General features: G+C 46.2%; 6 protein-coding genes across 6 annotated transcripts; 5 read left to right on the forward strand and 1 right to left on the reverse strand.

Annotated features, from left to right (window-relative positions):
- Window positions 1–6: 6 nt before the first annotated feature.
- F5147DRAFT_575707 (uncharacterized protein) lies at window positions 7–159 on the forward strand (the record flags this gene model as incomplete). The annotated part of the gene is made up of 1 exon (XM_041431288.1): window positions 7–159. A coding segment is annotated over one exon (153 nt), but the record flags the coding sequence as incomplete, so codon positions are not given.
- Window positions 160–549: 390 nt separating this feature from the next.
- On the forward strand, window positions 550–1,796 carry F5147DRAFT_797832 (HAD-like protein; the record flags this gene model as incomplete). Its single annotated transcript, XM_041443210.1, has 8 exons — window positions 550–591; window positions 667–686; window positions 739–907; window positions 957–1,037; window positions 1,098–1,146; window positions 1,201–1,353; window positions 1,401–1,554; window positions 1,606–1,796. The coding sequence occupies 8 exons, from the start codon at window positions 550–552 to the stop codon at window positions 1,676–1,678; spliced, it is 741 nt and encodes a 246-aa protein (XP_041293563.1). The 3' UTR covers window positions 1,679–1,796.
- Window positions 1,797–2,473: 677 nt separating this feature from the next.
- Window positions 2,474–3,175, forward strand: F5147DRAFT_146900 (uncharacterized protein). Its single transcript, XM_041428265.1, has one exon. The coding sequence runs from the start codon at window positions 2,594–2,596 to the stop codon at window positions 3,137–3,139; it is 546 nt and encodes a 181-aa protein (XP_041293564.1). The 5' UTR covers window positions 2,474–2,593; the 3' UTR covers window positions 3,140–3,175.
- Window positions 3,176–7,343: 4,168 nt separating this feature from the next.
- F5147DRAFT_691569 (uncharacterized protein) lies at window positions 7,344–14,404 on the reverse strand. The gene is made up of 37 exons (XM_041437145.1): window positions 14,261–14,404; window positions 13,773–14,205; window positions 13,461–13,724; window positions 13,232–13,408; window positions 13,077–13,181; window positions 12,980–13,026; window positions 12,813–12,927; window positions 12,367–12,763; window positions 12,247–12,310; window positions 12,100–12,196; window positions 12,022–12,052; window positions 11,839–11,974; window positions 11,745–11,790; window positions 11,660–11,693; window positions 11,470–11,532; window positions 11,122–11,421; window positions 10,962–11,071; window positions 10,864–10,912; window positions 10,726–10,813; window positions 10,550–10,589; window positions 10,407–10,499; window positions 10,099–10,357; window positions 9,878–10,046; window positions 9,686–9,829; window positions 9,576–9,637; window positions 9,287–9,526; window positions 9,135–9,237; window positions 8,963–9,084; window positions 8,821–8,908; window positions 8,618–8,750; window positions 8,506–8,569; window positions 8,427–8,449; window positions 8,252–8,374; window positions 7,934–8,195; window positions 7,774–7,883; window positions 7,695–7,718; window positions 7,344–7,645 (listed from the first exon to the last, which is right to left on the reverse strand). Exons 1-37 carry the CDS (start codon window positions 14,368–14,370, stop codon window positions 7,508–7,510), a joined length of 4,863 nt encoding a protein of 1,620 aa, XP_041293565.1. The 5' UTR covers window positions 14,371–14,404; the 3' UTR covers window positions 7,344–7,507.
- Window positions 14,405–14,580: 176 nt separating this feature from the next.
- Window positions 14,581–15,344, forward strand: F5147DRAFT_691576 (uncharacterized protein). The gene has a single exon (XM_041437146.1). The coding sequence runs from the start codon at window positions 14,646–14,648 to the stop codon at window positions 14,967–14,969; it is 324 nt and encodes a 107-aa protein (XP_041293566.1). The 5' UTR covers window positions 14,581–14,645; the 3' UTR covers window positions 14,970–15,344.
- Window positions 15,345–16,078: 734 nt separating this feature from the next.
- On the forward strand, window positions 16,079–19,115 carry F5147DRAFT_147131 (uncharacterized protein). Its single transcript, XM_041428266.1, has 14 exons — window positions 16,079–16,233; window positions 16,289–16,309; window positions 16,362–16,483; window positions 16,533–16,603; window positions 16,659–17,085; window positions 17,137–17,265; window positions 17,317–17,396; window positions 17,456–17,529; window positions 17,585–17,888; window positions 17,939–17,968; window positions 18,020–18,106; window positions 18,163–18,238; window positions 18,292–18,521; window positions 18,574–19,115. Exons 1-14 carry the CDS (start codon window positions 16,097–16,099, stop codon window positions 19,015–19,017), a joined length of 2,232 nt encoding a protein of 743 aa, XP_041293567.1. The 5' UTR covers window positions 16,079–16,096; the 3' UTR covers window positions 19,018–19,115.
- The last annotated feature ends 379 nt before the right edge of the window (window positions 19,116–19,494 follow it).

A 19,494-nucleotide genomic window follows, 5' to 3' on the forward strand; every position in this document is an offset into this window, starting at 1 on the left:
TCCACTCACTTCTTTACGCAGATACCACAACCGATACATAAAAACTCTGAGATGAACGCTATCTTATCGGTCGATTTTACTTCTATGCAAAGTTTGCCTGGAAGGTCAATTAGCATGAGCACTCTGCCAGTGCTTCGGGTGGAGGCGCACCCATTTTGACCACAGGACATGACTGCTCGCAAACTGATGAGTGACTGATCTGACGTGACTGCTCGAGAGGGAGTGGTGCATCACCTTCTTGCATTCCTGGGCACATCGCTTTGGCTTGCAGCGATTTGCGTCTACGATGGCGATACGGGTGATTTTATCAGCCATCGTTGCAGGCTAGAGACGGCGGTTGACTCTTGGATCTGATTCTTTGCTTGCAGCGATGACGGATCGGCAGTAGTATGTTACTGTCTGTACTATGTAGGTGATACAACGAAGTTGATTGGCTACGACGAGCATGTTTATTTACATAAATGATTTATAAAAACTTTTGCTGGTTATCTAATTATTATCTTATCTCCGTGTCTACCATACTCGTCCCAGCTGTCGACTCAGACTACCATGGCGTTGCCTGAACAGATCGTTACTGTCGATGCTGATGCTGTACGTGTCTATTTCGTCAACGGAAAAGTTGGGCAATGACAATGACTACTGCGGATTTAAAACCCTCGTACTCAGATCCTTTTCGATCTGGATGGGTATGTCACTATTAGTCTTCTTAATCTGCCATGTCTGATCACTGTACGCCAGGACCCTCATAGATTCCACTCCTGGCGTCATTTCAGCCTGGAAAATATTCGCGGAGGAATACAAACTTGGATCACATCTTCCTATCGTACAGAAAACTCATGGTCGGAGACTTGCTGATACCCTGAGGGACGAGACTATATGCAATATCCAGGACACAAAACTTTTGGATGTGGGTGCGACCTCGTTCGATGCTTGTAGTGACCCCGCTAATTCTGCAGAGCGAAATTTTGCGCTTCGAGGACTTGGTGATCCAGGGTAGCCCAGTGGCTCTCGAAGGAGCTATCGAGTTCTTGGCTCAGGTAAAACTTTCGAAGTCACATACATATTGCATAATCGGCTGACTATTACATCGCTCGAAGCTGGACTCACACCATGACATGCGCACTAGGTGGACAATTGTCACATCAGGTAGCGTGGCAATCTTGTCTTGTTAATGGTGCACCGGAGCTCCCTGAACCATAGCTTCGAGGTACTATGCAACTCAATGCATACCAAAGTGCGAAATTCCGGTGCCTGCGTCAGGGTTTGTGACGGCAGATGATGTTAGCGAAGGAAAGCCAAAGCCCACACCGTATCTTGAAGGAGCAAAGAAACTTGGGATTGATGTGACTAAGTGTGAGTCAGACGATACCTGTTTCTTTTTGGCGCCTTATTTGCCCCAGGTCTCGTCATTGAGGATGCACCGTCCGGGGTGCAAGCAGGAAATAGTGCCGGTGCAAAGACGCTCGCAGTTTGTACCTCCCACAAACGTGAGGACTTTGAGAACTGTTCGGAGGAAATTAAGCGCCCCACGTATATCATTGATGATCTGACTAGGTGAGTTGCGATGCACTCAGAAGCATCACTCACAAAAGAAACCATTCATAGAGTACGCGTGAATTGGGAGAATAGCAAGATTCGACTTACGATCGATACCCGTAGAGGACCTGATTCGGATTAACAACATTATAGTCGCAACTCCCACGCAGTGGTGGTTCCAGGTTTACTTAGGCTTCCGAGTCAAGGCACGATACAATACAAAACAGGAGGGTACCCACTGATGACAGAAGCTGCCTCATCGTAACAAACAAGCAATTGGCTTTCACAGAGTCGCTGACTCTAGTAAAAGAAACACATATTTAAGTTGCCACCGCTTCAAGTTGCAGTGGCACTTACAGGCTTCTTCTGCCGATACTTCATTTGACACGAACAGACTCACTGGCAGTGTTTATTGAAGTGAACATTTGGTTCCGAATCCCCAACGACACTAGTAGCCTTCTTTCTTTTGGGCGGTGGTGCGCTAGCATCTTCTTTGAGTATCTCCATCGCTTCAAGTTTCTTCTACAATGGCTTGATACAGAGTGACTAGGAAAGAACACCATATCCTACCAGTTGATAATGTGTTCACTAATGCCATGGGCGAGACATATCAAATGAGTCTAGGTGTCATTTGTTCCTGGAGGAAATGTGAGACAAGTTAATGCATGCCCTTGGATGTCGGCTAGTTCCAGGTACTCACTAGCCCATGGCAATATCGGGTGCACGAGGAACCGGCAATTGACAGATATCGAATTAACTTGAGTATGGCTGCAAAAATTAATATTGAGCTAATTGTCTCATGTGAGTTCGTTTCAGAGAGTATGAAGCAAGATCAAAGCCATGGCTCGACCTTTGTTTGGTCTTGTTGACATTACGTGAGCATCGCGGCGCGTTTTTGAATCCGAATGATGAGCAACTCTTATGCCTTCGAGTTATAAGCAGCAGCTGGGAATATCTATCACGTTCTTTATCCGTGCCAGTCTAAGTGCAGCCAGGCTTGCAGCCCTCCTCGTATCATATTTTCAGTCATCTCTATACCTTCTCGGCTCAGCTTTGTATGGTACAACCCAAACGTTTATCCACCTTTAGAAACCTGTCCTTCTTTTCCATCCCCGTCTTACAGGCGTGTGGGCTATGGGCATTTTCTGTTTCCGTGCGTTATCTCCAGTCCCCGATCCAAGTTGTATGTCGTTCTGGGATCACGCGGGAAGAGCTTGTGGCCCTACTGCTTTTGTTCTCGTGCGCGGGCAGGAAGTCAATTTCATCCAATTACTCTTGCCCGATACAACTCAAGTCTTCCTTTGTTTTCCTTTCACCTCCTTTTTGTGTGCCTGCCTCTATATGTTGTTTTGAGATTTGGCCTTTTTTGACATCTCTTTGTAGTCATGCGTCCTGCGGAGATGCCCCTCCTTCTGGCATCCCCCATCCATTCCGTAGTCTTGGGTGGTCCCAAGACTCCTCGCGCGAGTTTGACGATGCGGAAGGCCTGTTACACATTGCAATTTTATATCTCAGTGGTGCTGTGCGAGTTCTGGACGTCACTCTCATGATAAGCTGTCCCACTTTGAAATCTCCTTCAGAACAACGACTAACTTATATATAAATACTACGACGACGAAATTTCGAACGAAAAGCGTTCTTTCTATATAAGTGTTAACCACATTAAATATCGCCTGCTACACACTACTGCTAGTCGACACATGCACGCGTTCCTCGAAAGCAATTGAGGTCATGCCGGTTATGGCATGGGAGCCGGCCACGAGCTTAGCCTTATATTCTCGAACGCCAAGAATCAAACGTGGTCCTAGTACAAACATCCGCACAAGTTGGAAGATGTCAAGCAAACCAAAGTAAATTTGAGTTCCCAGGGCAGTTGTATCCTGTAGAAATGATGAATAGTGGTCGTATGCGTGGCAAATCAGCATACCCCTGGCATCGTCGAAAAAAAATAACTGAGATCGAAGCACGAAACAATAACAACACTAGCGTATGCGGAACCTCATCAGCGGACTAAGCGACCCACAATGGCTTATGAGCTCACCTTGTGAAGTAAACCATGTGAGTTTTCATCAACACCGTGAAGCTGTCCTTGATAAGTCCTCCCGCTGAATGTTGTCGCAGTTCATAGAAGTGTTTTACAGCGACCCACACTGCGAAAATCAATGCGAGCACCTCCCATACAGCAGTGAATATCCAAGTCATGGAATGCAGGAATATATCATCAAAGCCAACTGTGCATTGAGAGGTGCCGGAGAGAACCAGTTCCTCTGGTATTCCTTCATGAGCCTGACACGCCTGAATATTCGAACCATGATTAAGCGTACCCCATGAATTCTTCCTCACTGATATCGCAACGACCACTCCGTCGAAAATGTTGACAGCAAGGAGGATGACGATGAGAAATATCAGCACCTTTCTAGATCGTTGATACATAGCGTGTAACCGAGCAATCAAGATGACTTGCATGATGTTTTAGTCAACTCGATATCATGGAGGTTTTGCGCAGCTCACCACCCAATGCCGCATATACAACGACACCTATCCAATTTTCTGCGAAGTTCAGAATAAAGCCTGAAAAATCCAGTAATGTTAGTGGTCAGCCTCAGAGGCTTGGATACTCAAACCCAGCTCACAGCTGCGGCAGTCATTAGTTAGACCAACAATATGGCAGAAAATTCCACTCACCCCTACATGGGAGTGCAGTTCATTAGACGGCCATAAACATTGGTGTAGAATACTCACTGCATCTGTCATTGAGATCGTTGGAACCCAAACTGCATATCGCCAGTCAAAAAAAAACGTCGTGTGTAGGAGGAGACACAAGTACTCAGCATATTTATGCTGATTGTGAGACATGATTAGCACAGTGCCAATAACTCAGCATTTCAGACATACATGGCATATGATATTCCAAGATAGCGCACCTAGAATATTTTCCACGTCAATACAACTTGCCGACCAGACTTATGACACAGGCTACATACACTGAGATACAAGACAGTGAAAAGGGACCAGGGTTGCCTCTGGCGCGAACCAATTCTATTTCAAGCTGTTCTTCTACAATGCAGGAATCTGCTCACCCAGACCAGTTCAACCTATGGAACTAGTAGGTTAGTTTTTTATTCTTGCTCCGGTCATGACATGAACGTACCTCTTGTCCGAACGTTAGGACTAGAAATACCATAAGTACATGAGCATTTTTTTTATTACTAGCTTGCTCACCCCAATCATACATCACCCCAGCGGAGCCGGCAACTGCGAAACCATAGTTTATGTTGGATCAGGAAATCATCCGAGTGGTCATCCACGAACCTACAAAATAGCTGGAAATACGATACGAATAAATGGACGGCCACCAACTGGGATCATATGAGACTAGGGTCATAGTATTTTCGAGAATGGATATGAGTGAGCTTGCGAACTTGGTAGACGCTTGACGATGGCGTTTATGTACTACCATCCGATTGCACGGCCCAAACCAACAGGAACGACCATCTTCCTTCGTCCATAAAGGGCTGTGGCAGTGGGGAAGACTAAGCCAAAACAAGTATAAAGGGATGGTATTCGCTGTCGTTATGACCAATTAATGTAACGTGAAACACACCAGATACACCTCTGGAAGATGTTAAACACTGGTCCGTTGCTCGTGATCAAATCAGACCTTTGAAATATCTCCTGGATCCATAAAGCGACAGATATAATGATCATCATAGCAGTTGGCATCGGTTTGCCTGAATCCGAATCTCGTTGGTGGCTGATGGTGGAGAAACTTAGTTTCCCATGACCAGACAGAGAACGTGGAAGACAACCATGTGTACCTTCTTGATTAAAGACCAGCGCATCCAATAGTCTGAAGGATCGCCGCCACAATCAAACTTGATAGATGTGCCCACTGTTGGTAGTGCAGAATCATGATGTGGACAACAGATTTGTACCCTCACAACCTCCATGTCAATTCACGTTTTTCACGTGGATGCTCCGTTCTTTCGCTTCTCGAGCGGTCTATCGCACATCAATTGAACATCACATTGAGATTGTTGGTAATGAGACACTGACTTTCTTCCTCGAATGACCTGTGCGATGAAGTGTTTGCTTGTGGACAGTGTCAAGTTTTTTTGTCGAGCATCGCCAATCTCATCATGGAACTGACATCTAGATACATATCACTGTCACATGTATCCTGTTAGCTTGGAATGATAAGACAGAAAAAAACGTAAGTGTTGTTCACCTGCAGTGCTCTGATGCGCAGCCTGAGGGCCAAGTTGATGCGACATGAGCTGGGCCCTGCCAGTGGACCCCGGTGGCATATATGAATGAGGCTTGGCGCAGCATCATGATGAACAATGGTTGACCCCTGACACAACTTGAACATACCATGGGTGATGCGGCGTAGTACCATGCACTGGATTGTGGATTAGAAGCTTATACGGTCGATATACGGTAGTAGTAAGTTACCTCCGACATGTCATGTGATGTGAAGATGATACTGTATTTCTGTCGTTGTACAACTTGAATTGTATGCCCGGTCATCACAACTTGATACCGCAGAGCAGCGTTTTCGTGATACACCGCCCTGGTGTCATTTCGAGTGTGATGCCTTTGAGAGTGTTCACCATATTTTTGCTCGCTGCCCGGCCTTCTCAGCGGCTAGTATCCGTCGTGCGCATGGCATGCAGCTGTGTGATGAGACCTCCTCGCTGCTTGAAGGCAAGGCTGCCGATCGTTTGGAACGAGCAGCTCAGCGCCTGTTTTCTGAGGACGCAGAGCTTTGACCACAATATCGAACGCGTTTTTACATGGGTGTGCTACCCCCACAGTCTCATGATATGGGCAACTTTGCGTCTGGTAATGCGGGTGTCTTACCCCCGCAGCTGGATAGTACGACGATAGAACCTAAGGTGTTGTCACGATTGGCGCAGGCATGGCACGTGCATAGTATTCGGCTTGCAGGACGTATTTGGGGAGTACAAACGACGTATAAGGTCTCTGAATGCCGTTCCTTCTGATATAGTCGCATATAAGTCTTTGGACACTTATGCGTACCTCTTACCAGCGAGTTTGCGAGCTTTGCTTTGATTTCGGATGTTTGACTGGATTCGGGACGTTTTTGTTTGATTGGTAGTTGAGCGCTGAGCCATCGAGGAACCTAGTTACCTGAGCTTATGTGAGCATAGATGGCCAAATATCAAAATTCAAAATTCAAAATAATAGCCATCGAGGTACCTAGGTACCTGAGCTTTCCTGAGCGCCAACATCCACTAATAGTTGTTCGCAGTATGCGGACCCCTGGACATTAGGTATAATACTTATACTACACATATTTGACACAGTATAACATGTAACGTCGTTCGGCCGCGCTGCGCAGTCCCCAACATATTTGTATAGAATTTGAATGTGAAATATGTACTTGATCGCCCCAGAATTCTCCTGGAACGTTTGGCAACGAGTCAGTCAGATCTCTTAGACTCCTGGTACCTAGTAAGTTTGATAATCTGAATTTCCTTCAAGCTCCGACACAACAGTCACGGGGGCATTTGCGAATACCAGTATCTGGCGACAGAGGTGAGGAAGGTGCTACTAGTATGTGCCCCTTCAAGTTACATCTCGGGAACAGGACAGCTTCTGCAGTATGCTGCCCGAGTTTGTGCATAACGGCAATTAAACAAGACATCCGTTGCAATATAATGCTATGTAGATAACCTAGGAATTTGAGCTCGAGCCTGCATGCAGCCTTCCATGGCGAGGTCATGTATAAGTGTGATTAGACGGATTACTGGTAGAGTCGAGAAAGTCCCATTCATAGTATATCATCGACAACCAGAAAGCGTTTTGCACGCATCAAATGACAGACGGCATGATATTTATCTTGTACACAATTTGTTCAGGACCTTCTAGACTAACTAATAGTGGTGCCGGGGGTTTTGGTGATTTCCACTTTAGCAAGTGTAATGGATCATAAACGATCGACCGACTACGGTCTCTCTACTTCTTCCAGTGGCTTGCCGTGAGCCGCCGCGTATAGTGCTTCTTTGTCCCCAGACTCGTCCACGAGAGCACGTAACATACCGTGTTCATTTCGCAATAGCTCCCATGGGCTGCCAAATTCAACCTGTACAACTTGGTTGGTACGGAAACACAATACAAGATGAGATACTCACAAGTTTACCGGCATCGAGTACCATCTATTGAACGGATCATGAGTCATCAGTACACAATAACCCAATTCCGAACACGCACAATTTTGTCAGCATCAATGATCGTCTGCAGCCTATGTGCAACGATAATCTGGGTCACGTTATTCAGCTCATTGCGAAGAGAAGATTGGATGGCAGAATCGGTCTTATAATCTGCAAAGAATTATAGCGTGGTAAAAATTCACAACGCGTGAGGTACACACCAATAGCGGAGGTTGCCTCATCTAGTATAAGCAATTTGCTTCCGCGGACCATAGCTCTAGCTAGAGCTAAGATTTGGCGTTGACCAACTGATAGATTCGTTCCTCCGCTTGCGATCACACTGTCTAATGTTAACCTCCCCTCCTCGAACTCGTCTTGGACGGAAAAGAGTCCGGCAGCGCGTAAAGCATCGTAAAGCACCGCATCATCGTGCTGATCGAAGAGATCCAAATTCTGACGGAGCGTTCCGCTCAGGAGCTCGGGCTGCACGGGATGAAACGTGTCAGTAATGTGAACGAGCAACGGCACAAGGAGCGTACGATTTGAGGTATGATGGTCACGTTCGACCGCAGGGCATTCAAATTGATCCCACTTGTCGGAATTCCGTCATAATAAACATCGCCTTCTGTAAAATGCAGCGAAGGAGCGAAAGGGTCAAGGAACTCTTTGGGACAGTCAATATAAGTCAAGGTAGATAACGCAAACAAACATCACCTTTCCGCTTCCAGTTCGCCCCACTAAATTCGGATTAACTATCGAATTGGAAGTGGAAGCAAGCAAGCTCGTGACGTACCTATACCAACGCGTTCGCCTGATTTGATGTGGAAAGACAGGTCCTGCAAAACTTTAGGTCCGTCCTGCAAGCGATGATTAGGTAGAACGCGAAGACACGATCTAACACTCACCGATGAGTAGCGGGCCGACAGATTTTCTACGCGGAGATCGCCGCTTGCAGGCCAGTACGCAGGTGGCTGGCCGCCTTCGGTAGGCTTAGGTTCCTGTTCGATCTTGATATAACTATCGATCCGTTCCAGACTACTTCACGTAAGTCGCAGTCGGAGACATCATGTATCCGTACTCACCTGTTGCCTACAAAAATCAGTTAGACACAGGAGTTATGCAAGAAAGTAGCTCACCGTTAACTTCCACTTCGTTGAGGATACGAATCCACCAAAGGATCATAGAACTGAAACCGACTGTAAGGTGTGAGCGAAAATCCGCAATGGGCACATCTTGTAAATAAAATTTACCTGCCATGTTTAGAGAGAATCCAATGTTTGACGCTTCATGGACTCCACGACCGTACACTAGGTAAGCGGCAAGAGCAGCAGAGAATCCACCGCCGATGACATCAATACGGATACAAACCCAACTGAGAACATCCGTTAGCGCTCAGTCGCTCCGCAACCAACACAAACGAACCGATTTAAGTTATAGAACATGCGCGCTGATTTAGTGTAGCGGTCAATGCGATCAAGAGATTCATCTTTAAATGCCTCCTCTGCACCATACGCGCGGATCGACACTGTTTAATGAATGAGCTCGCATATCATAGAAGCCCGGCAATCGCTTACCAAGTCCTGCAATAGCAGCCCCGAAGTGACCAAGGACCGGTGCTTTCGCATTACTCATTTCTCGCTTGACCGATAGCTGAGCTTTCATGTAGATACGGCCGATCCATCCACCTAGCAAGCCGATGAAGAGACCGGGCAGCAAGAAGACAGGAGTCATGACCACAACGGCTCCGAGTTTCACGACCATAGTCAAAGAAAGTTCGACGACCCAACCAATTCCCTGCGCAAACGGACCATCAACTAGATAACCTATCAGTGAATGCTGACCATCTAGAAGCAAGCGACTGACTGGCTCTTATGTCCTGTGTGCACCGGGTGATGACTCGAGATGTAGGTGTCGTGTCTAACCATCTGTCCAATAATGAATGTATGCATGACTGCAAAATTCAGGGAGCACACCTTAGCGTTGTTCCAAGTACAGATTGGACGAGTTTCTTGTGAATGGTTCGTGACGCCCGCATTGAACCTCGATAGTACAGGTAATACCCAACCGAATACATGAGACAGCCAGAGAGCATGAGTAAGGCATATACAGAGAGATAGCTTACAATAAAGGTGAGTAACTGATTCACGAACAACAAGTATTCTTACAATTTGACATCGACCTCTGAGGGTAGATGATGTTCATATTGAGATGCCCAGTACCCAAGGAACCAGGTTTGCACAGTGTTGACGAAGTCCGTCAACCCCATCAGAGCCAAGAACACGACCCAGAACGTTATAGGATAGTTCCCCCCCAAGCCGGTCAAGTAGAGCTTGACTGTAACGCGATATCAACAAGGTACCAAGGATGTGTGGAGGGAGGAACCAACAAGCTGGCCAGGAGACATGGCCCTCTGCAATCTCCTCAGACATCACCAACTTGCCATCGGACTTGGCCTTCGGTTCTTCTAGAGTGTCTAGAACCTGGGCATCTTTAGCGAGGACTTCCTGTTCTTTAACCATTTCCGCTGCAAGCTTGTCGTCCTTTGCAATGGCCTCCGATACCGATCCATGGCTGACAATCCGTCCGTTGGAACCCATAGACACGACGAAGTGCGCTATAGAACTCGCCATAACGACATTATGTGTCTGCCCTGCCTTAGAAAAGGGGTAGTCAAATTTAACCTACTGCACGTACCACAAGGATAATTGTTCGATCTTGGACGAGATCTCCTGCGAAACACTTATCTACAATCCACTTGGATGTATGGACATCCAGAGCGGCCAAAACCTGTTTGTGTCTACTCACTAATCGTTCAGAATAGAGATGAAATGACCAACATCATCAAGCAACAGCGTGTTCGCCGAAGAATAGATAGCTCTTGCAAGGGTAATTCGTGCCTAGCATGTTTCAGCGGCCGCGTGCCCACTCATGAAGAATGTTATTACCTTCTGACCACCACTTTGAATACGAAGTCAGACTTATAACAAACGAAAGCTCAGTCCATTGAGCTTACCTTAGCGTAAGACCCTTTTCTCCAACTTCCGTTTGGTCGCCCGCTTCGAACAAAGTTAGGTCACGCTCCAGAGCACACTGGTACAAGACTGCACTCAAACATTTCAATAAACGTTCACAAGGGCAACTGAATATTTACCTTTCTTGTATCGAATCTCGTCATAGGGTGCGCCAAAAAGAATGTTGGCCTGAGAGCTACTTTAGCATATGAATGACTGCTTTTGCAATGTTACGTACCCGAATGGTTTCATTTTGGACCCAGGACTCTTGCGCAGCATAGGCTACACCACCCTTGCGAGGGAGGTTGAACCAAGATGTTGGACCAGAGGGTGTGAAGTGCATTTCGCCTGACCGATAGATAAGAGACATCTAAATAGAAAGTTCGACGATTACCCACCGAGCAAAGCCATAAGCAGTGATGTCTTCCCAGAACCTGTCGGTCCGACGACAAGGTTGAAACAACCGCGTTGGAAGTACATCTCACCATCGATACGAAGCCTGAACTTGCGCTTCGATGGTGTCAACGACCCACGGGAGTCAGTAGACCATGCAAAGACAGCGTCTCTAAAGCCGATGAGGTCAGATTCTCCTTCTGACTGGACAAAGAGCTGGACTCTATCATCGTCCTGTTGTGCATGGGCATCCAGTAGTTCTGTATCACTCAAGAAACTGTTGACACGGTCCAGTGATACTTTGGCTGGAAAGCGTCGTTTGTTAGTGATTTCGGAGCAAACAAAATAATTACCTTGAGTAAATCTTGGAATGGAGAAGAACACCATGTTCAACTGGTCTCTCAGGATGTCAAAAACTGTCAGAGGAGCAACACCAGTTATTATAAACAAGTGAATAATATTGTGAAGCTTACTTGTCATCGACGAAAAAACCTTGGAAGCTGGAATACCTGTCAGGTCAACAAATCACAACGCAGCCTATACACTGACCAGTTAGGGTTTGTCCCATAATCAGAGTCTAAGAGAGAAGTTAACAAACTTGTTTTGCATGTAATCGAATGCAACGTACGAATGTCAGGTAAGAAGCCATCATAGTAGACAGAGGAATTAAGTAGCTATGCATGGGTCAGTTTTCGTTATCAGAGGTGACACGAAAGACGTACTTCAAGTTGTTGTTTACCAGTTCTAAGATCTTCGTCTTCCATGTCCAGACAAGTTCTACTTCTCTTTTATCGCTGATCCTCGAGTCCAATTTCTCTTCCCATCCGAAGAGCTTGATCATACGTAGAACATTCATGGCTAGCGACCAATAAGCACCAGTTCTACGCTTATTATGCTCGACTTACTTTCGGTCACGGTTTGCACCCGGGCATCCGTCTGGAATTTCGATAAGCATCGACTGACCAAAGAACAAAGGGTCCAACCTTGCGCATTTTCTCTGCTTGCACCTTTTGAATCCTCTGGGCAACGTACCCAGGGAGAGGGAACAAGGCGAACATAACAATCAAGCCGGCAAAGGCACTTGGTAAACGGCCATCAGTCAAGTTAGACAGCAGTTTGATGATGCCCACCTCCAGCCAAGAATTTCGTACAAGAACCAGATACACATGCCTACTTGAAGTGGCATGTACAACACTGAACGAAACACACATCAGACAGCACGCGTCCATCAGAGCTAAAGTGTGACTTGCCGATCATGATGAAATCTCGTCCATCGGTAAGATTACTCAAGTCAGTTGTGACAAGATTATTAATCTTCCCAACAAGGTTGTCAGCACTCGAATGCTGTTTCGGCGAATTGTCCATTTCTTCTTTGACATCCTGGGACTTTCGTTTGTCTTTTTTCGTGGAAGATGTTGATGCGGTCTCGGTACTGGCCTGCAGTGTCTCGTCGCCACTGCCATCCGTACTTTCGTCTGCGGCAGCAGTGCTAGATCCAGCTACAGATGCACTATCTGGCGTAGATGATGGCGTGGATTCCCCAGACTTCTTGCCGTCATCGGGGAGCTCAGCTTTCATTCGGATTCGGAGCGCATGCTCGAAGACCAGTTGTGTGATAATACCCTCCGTCTGCACGAGTACGCGTGTCTAGAAAGCTGATGAGTGTGTTTACTAGTTATCGAACGATCGCACCCACCGCGATGAAAATATACCATTGCCATGCCAAGGCACCCACAAGTGGTCCTAAGAACAGCCAGGATATCCAGACCCATGGACGGACTACAGCATGCTCGCCTTTTGTTTCCACATAACTAAGAAAATCGCATGAGAGATGTCAGGAAATGTGATAACCAAAGTACTTACAGCAAAAGTTGATTGATTCCAACAGGAGCGGCGAGTCTTGCCAGCGCCTGTCATAGGGAACTGTCGGACATAGGTACGGGTAAGAGAAATTGCATACCTGGAAAACAATCATGATAGACAAAACTATATACTCGACACAGAAAGTCTTCATGAGGCCGAAGAAGATATGTCCCCTCCGGCTCCCAAAGAAGGGGTCAAGATGCTGCAACAATTATCAGTTCGCCCCCTATGACAGTAATGTCATATACTTACGGGGAAACTCTTCTTTTTGAGGTTCCTGGAATAGTCATGGTCGGCCAGCGGGGGAAGTTCTTCGTGCGACAGGTGGGGAACTCGATATGCCTTGAAGACGATGGGGTCCAGCCAGATATATAAAACCATAGACAACCAAGAAGAAGTTTGCTCGGGGTGAGGACTGTCAGCAGGGTTCTTTAAAATGTGAGCATTGGTGATGAGAAATCTATTGAATACTATGACATACCGCAGGATCGACTGGAACATATTGTCTCGGGCTCACGAGAGGGAATACGATGCTCGACAAAAAAAGAATAGTCACTTTCGCCCACAATAAACCCCCTTCTTTAATATCCTTGGGTTGTTTATGGAATGTAACGAGGGGCCACAGATCCCGGTACGTAAATACCGCAAAGACTGCAAAGAGAAGAGTAGCCAGGTGATTGGACACCAGCCTGCTCCATCGGGGTTTCGTTGTAACCGAAACGAGCCCGAGAATAGATGCATAAGCCTGGAAAGAATAAGCGAATATCGAGATGGATAACCACGAATCACCAACAGCAGTCATGCACATGGCGAATTGCAACCACTCAGCGGGAGAGAACGGAATGTACCCATCGGAGGGACGGGGCCTGCGATGCTTTCCTTTGGACAGTTTGGTGGCTCCGGTTACGTGCTCTCCACGTTCGTCCAATATGAAAGTAGCCAATGACAGTCCCAGAAACGTAAGACAACCGATAAATCTTGCAAACTTGTATGCAAAAATGACCCAACCACCATGTTGAGATATAAATGCTCGAGCCTCAGAGAAAAATCCATCGGCTGTAATGGGTTCATCGAAAAAAACGGTGGGCTCTTCCTCGGTCTTATGAGGCAGGAAATACGACCAAAGCTTTTTGACCGGCTTAGATAGCATTATTAGATGTAGCAAGAGAAGAAAGGCGGATGCAGTGGCAAAATATGCTGGAATCATGAGTGTGCTGTACCACAGTCTGAGAATTGAGGGTGTTAGGAACTTCAGGCATGAGCTTGGAGCACAATACTCACGCATTCGAGTTGCCATGGCTTATGAGTTCCCGCTCGAGAGACTGAAAAGCGTCAGACCTCAAGACGACCTGCCATGGTATAGGATCGGTAAACCGACTCCAGAGCGACATTTCCTGAGAGACAGGTTGGTCTGATCAAGTTGCGCAGTAAAAGAGCGCGCACTGGTTCTGAAATCAACGACTTTATAATAGGGTACGTAATTGCACGTAATTAGTTATCGGATGAGTCCATATGGGTGTGTGAATGAGTCTCTGTAACACCGATTATCATCCATGATCCCGGACCTTTTATATTATATATATGCCTAGTTGTTTGTTGATCTCTGCTTAGTCTGACTCTGCTTTTTTCTAGTTATCACTGGTTTGCAGTTTTGGTCCCTTGCGTTATGGCTACTAGCTCTTCATCGTCTCATTCTGTTGGCCATGCTTTGTCTTGTCCTATCGCTCTGGTGGTTTCGGATCTAAAACTTCTTGATGATGGAAGTGTCGACGTGCGTCTTACGCCAGTATTTTGGGTTCGTTTGCAATTTGTGAACCAGTTTCCGTTGACTATCTTTTGCCTGTCACTGTTTCTAGTCTTGGCCACATCATTGACCATTCTTCGACCTTTACTCTGGAATAATACGTCGAAATTGTGCTGTCTGTGTCGTGTCGGTGGATCGCAAGGATGGATTTGTTGTGTGTACATGTCTGTAATCATGATTTTCTAATCTCATCGTTTTCAAGCATTCGAGGGTTGCCAGGTGTGATTTGTCTCGTCTTATCTTGCCTGTCCCTTTTGCAATTGATATCGCTCTCAGCGGACCGAGCATTCTCATACTGATGGCATTGAACGTCTGTAAAGGCGGACTCTCGATGCTAAACAGCATTTTGTGAATTATTATCAGCGCTCTCCTGATGCTGTTGTTCATGAGGACCCAGAGTTTGCGACCATTTGAACGTCTGAAGAGCTGGAAATTATTAAGGAATGACAACACAACATGAGTCCGGATGTTCAACGCAGAGCATCGAGCATTGTGCCTATAGTATGTGTGCCAGCGAACTCAAGCATGTGGATCTACGGAAGTTTCCTTTGCATTTGCTGCGCGGTGATTAATTGATTGCTTGCCAGAGCATACGTACATTGCCTTCTAGCTATGATCGATAATATTAATCTTGATAATATTGCTATTCTATATACAGGACATGATGAATACGACAGCATGCAATCTCCAAAATCTTCAAGTTACAGACGAGTCATTGGCCCTGCGCCATTCTCCAATTCTACACTGTCAAAACATATTCTATGTCTTCTACATAATACCCTATGACTGAGGCCGCTACTACCCTAAAAGCCCTGGCCTGGCAATAAAGTTGAATAAATCACCGCCTATGTATAATTCGTTGCCTTATTAACATAACACTGGACCCTCGCCACTATTTGCGTAACCGTCAGTATATATGTGTGACCAAATTCCAGTAAGTTCAGTTCAGTGAGTCCACCGTGCCAGCTGACAGACTCCAGAACTTTATATATTACTTTAAATAACTTTCTCATCTGTTCACCGGTTCTCTGATTTGAACATGCCCATTAGTAAAGAAAATGGCAGTCCAAATGAACAATACTACTTATCAACAACGCAATGACTTGCAGCTCGGTTGGTCATGTATATACTTGCGCAAGACACACCTCGACACAACGGAGCTTCCAGAAGGGTCCTCCGGGAGGGCTGTTGTATTTCAATTTATCATACACGCCAGGTATTGGCAGTATCGAGGGTCCTTGTGTATCCTTGTTTGGATGTTGTGGGGAAATCAGGAGCATGTTTAATAAACAACTTGCTCGACTAGTACTATCATGGCTGCTCCAATCGCGGAGTCCTTTGCACCTAGGCCATCCTATTCAGAACCATTTTTGCAATATGGACCAATTCCCCTGTTTGAACATCACCTCAAGGTCTTGACAGACTCATATTTAAGCTTCTTCCAAGAAAGGTTCGTCCACTCAGTCATCCCAATACACTATCTAACAGTGGCATGATTCCCGCAGAAAACGTATCGAAGAAGTATAGTGAGTAGCATTTATATACAGTATTCCATGACACGCTTTGACACTCGTTTAGCATCGAATCCTTGCTCAAACTTCACCGGAAAGTGAAATCCATCGACAACTATTTAGACGATCGGACAGAAATTAGCACTTCCAGGAGAGCATGGAACGAGGTTCGGGATAACGTTGAGAGAGGTTGGTTCTACTTCAATCTCAGACCTGTGATCCCTTATAGGCGATACAGAAGCACAAACCAGACAAGCATTTCTCGCAACGCTTACGGTAGATGTTGTTAATGCCTTGACATCACTCAAGGTGCGTTTGCCTCATCTCTCGGCGTCTTGTCGAATCTCTAATCGCTGAATGTTAGGAGACGCAGGAGCGTACGCGCAAACGTATCAAAGAAGATTTGAAAGAATCTGGCAGTGCCTACACTGACTATGCTGAGAATACATTACCAAAGCTGAAGCGCGCATACCTGAAAAAATGCCAAGAAGTCGAGGTCAGTACTGAGGTAGTGATTTTTTGCAGTCACCTACTATGTTTCTTTAAGGATCACAAAGCTGCCGCGGCCGCCGCGCCGCCGCATCCAATATCTACTAGTACTACGCCGTATTCAGAACAAAGCGGAACTACTTTGAGTACTTCGCGATCCAATCCCAGTTTGCCGTCCCGGCCTGTTGTTACTGCCCCTCAGCCATTACGTCCTCTTGATAGACGACCCTCTGGAAGCGCGCCTGGACCACGTAATCGCTCACCGTCCACTTCAGGCACATTTTCTGATTTTGCTCAGCATGGTATGATATAAATATGGCACATGCTGATTCCGACTTGACTCAACCAATTAGGAAAGAAACAACTTAACCAACTCATCACATTCTTAGATAAGAGCGGTACCGTGAAAGAGAGTTTGGGCGTACGCTCAGAGAATAGCGCGCTCCGTGCTGTCCGTGCGAAACGAGAAGCTGATGATGCTGGTAAGTCATGCGTTGGTGTGTGTAAGCTGTGCAAAGCTAATTTCAGCACAGATAGGGAATACCGAAAAGGCGTTCATTGGCTAGAGACCCTTAGACTCAGGCGCACTAAGATCCTTGCAAGTGGTTACAAGGTAATTTTTTTAACCAGCTTGCATCATTCACCGGCAGCTGACCAGTAAGCACCATTCAGAGTCTGGAGACTTTTGTGTATGAATATTCGAATACAGTCAAGAATGTGCTGGAGAAATATCTCGATAACATGACGTGCGTATATTTTGATTTCATCACTTGCATTCGCAGTTCTGAGTTTTTCCACTAGTGCAACTACTACAACACAGACACAGCTATCATCACATGGACGTTCCGTGGTCGACAAAATCTCCCCAGAAAAAGATGTATCGCTTGTAACGACCTTCATTCCTCGTTCACTGGCATCGGCAATAGCCAAACCAATACTTTACTATAACTACAATGTTGGCGAATGCAACGACCTCATCTTCGGCTTTAGTTTGGTGGATTATGCCACTGCTCAGGGCCTTGGGGAATACGATATTCCAAAAATTGTGCGTATCTGTGTAGAAGAAGTAGATCAAAGGGGATTAGACGCCGAGGGCATTTACAGGGTAAGCTCTGGTGCGATTTTCTGGCTCCAGATGTTGATAATCATAACAAGGTATCTGGCAGGCATGCTATTGTACATGACGTAGGTCTACCAGCTTTTACAGATCACATGCTTTTCATCAGTATTCTACAGCTACAACATAAGATAGAACGAAACGAAGCCAGTTTCAAGTTTAACGCGCTTACTGACGATGTTTATGCCGTATCCTCCCTATTGAAGGTATTGTATTCTTCCGGCGGCTATGTGCTGTTACGACATTGATGTTCCATTTCCAGCTGTATTTGCGCGAGCTTCCGGAACCGTTGTTTAGATTTCCACTGCAGGATCGTATAGAGCATACGGGAGACCGAGGCAAGCACTCGAGAGTGTAAACCATCCCGAACATTATCTGACCTTATGTTAAGCCGAACACCAGTCGAATCACTTTGCCCTACTGCGTTCGAAGATACGGCGGCTACCTGCAATCCACCGTGCGACTCTCCGTGCTCTGGTTGAGCATCTAACCCGGGTAGCATCCAATGCAGATAAGAACAAGATGGACGCAAAAAACCTTGCAATTGTATTCGGTGCCGTCATCTTTGGTGAAGATGAAATTCCAAAGGGCGGTGACCTTTTGAGTGTTCAGTCATGGAAGGTTAGTCATTCTATATTGCTTGAATTGCCAGAGCTAATCTTTCGGAATTCAGGATACGCTGATGGAGGACATGATTAACAATGCCCGAGATATTTTCGAAGACCTTCCGCCTGCCGGTAACTCCCCTCCTTTGCCTGCTGCACCACTCGGTGAACCCATACCTGTGTACACGTATGGTTCATCGCACACGAAGATTGGCAGTGTCTCTCTGAGGCCTCAATCCCCCAGAAGCTCAGAAGACTTCACTCCCCGTCTCCCTATACGACCGACAGGCAGCATACATCCTTCGCTCCGTGCAAACCCGGCTTCGCCGACACGTATCACCATGGAAATTCCTTCGGTGTCATCACGAACTGCTCAGGGCGGAAACGATGAGTCATCGCCGTCGCCTACTGGTTCTGCGTCAAAGCGCACGGAATCGGAGATAGACACATCACCGCTCCCATCGCCTCCCATCTCTCCTGCGGGCGAAGTGGCAAGCGAACCAATACAATAAGGTTATCTCTTTGTTGTGCATCGAGTTTTAAGATAGAACTTTTAATAAACACTTTCGCTCAGGGTAATTGTGTGTTTCTCTGGATAATTGACGTCTACATTATATTAGGACGAAGTGTTGAAATTGAAACATAAATGTTGTTACTTGTGATCCACATATCCATGATCAACATCGTGCAGCTAAATATTACAAGGATATATCTGTTGATGAGTGATATTGCTCAATCGCCCAGTCCATATCCATTTCCTCCTCTCGAGCTCGCTGGGCTTGCCAGGAGGACTGCCACTCTATGACGCGTGGGTGAGCCAATACTCTGAAAGGACATCATCATGTCAGTCGATACGCCCCCGAAAAAATACAAATTAATCCCAAACCTTGAAGGGTCAAAACCGACGATCTCCAGTCCTTCCAAGCTTGTAGCTCTCGAGAGCGCGACATATGCTTCCCAAAGGTAAATCAGCTTCCATAGACAACAAA

Source organism: Suillus discolor (assembly GCF_016758755.1).
Source record: "Suillus discolor strain FC423 chromosome Unknown F5147scaffold_23, whole genome shotgun sequence".
Taxonomy (NCBI): domain Eukaryota; kingdom Fungi; phylum Basidiomycota; class Agaricomycetes; order Boletales; family Suillaceae; genus Suillus; species Suillus discolor.

Excerpts from the sequence above, each read along its gene's own strand:
- F5147DRAFT_146900 (XM_041428265.1), top strand. The coding sequence starts at position 2,594 with ATGGTACAACCCAAACGTTTATCCACCTTTAGAAACCTGTCCTTCTTT.
- F5147DRAFT_691576 (XM_041437146.1), top strand. The coding sequence starts at position 14,646 with ATGGCTACTAGCTCTTCATCGTCTCATTCTGTTGGCCATGCTTTGTCT.
- F5147DRAFT_691569 (XM_041437145.1), bottom strand. The coding sequence starts at position 14,370 with ATGTCGCTCTGGAGTCGGTTTACCGATCCTATACCATGGCAGGTCGTC. Across the intron at positions 11,422-11,469 it reads CATTCCAAGATTTACTCAAG|CCAAAGTATCACTGGACCGT; the intron begins GTAATTATTTTG and ends GACGCTTTCCAG. Across the intron at positions 9,638-9,685 it reads GTACTTGGAACAACGCTAAG|ATGGTTAGACACGACACCTA; the intron begins GTGTGCTCCCTG and ends ATTATTGGACAG.
- F5147DRAFT_147131 (XM_041428266.1), top strand. The coding sequence starts at position 16,097 with ATGGCTGCTCCAATCGCGGAGTCCTTTGCACCTAGGCCATCCTATTCA. Across the intron at positions 17,397-17,455 it reads TCCTTGCAAGTGGTTACAAG|AGTCTGGAGACTTTTGTGTA; the intron begins GTAATTTTTTTA and ends AGCACCATTCAG. Across the intron at positions 18,522-18,573 it reads TGAGTGTTCAGTCATGGAAG|GATACGCTGATGGAGGACAT; the intron begins GTTAGTCATTCT and ends TTCGGAATTCAG.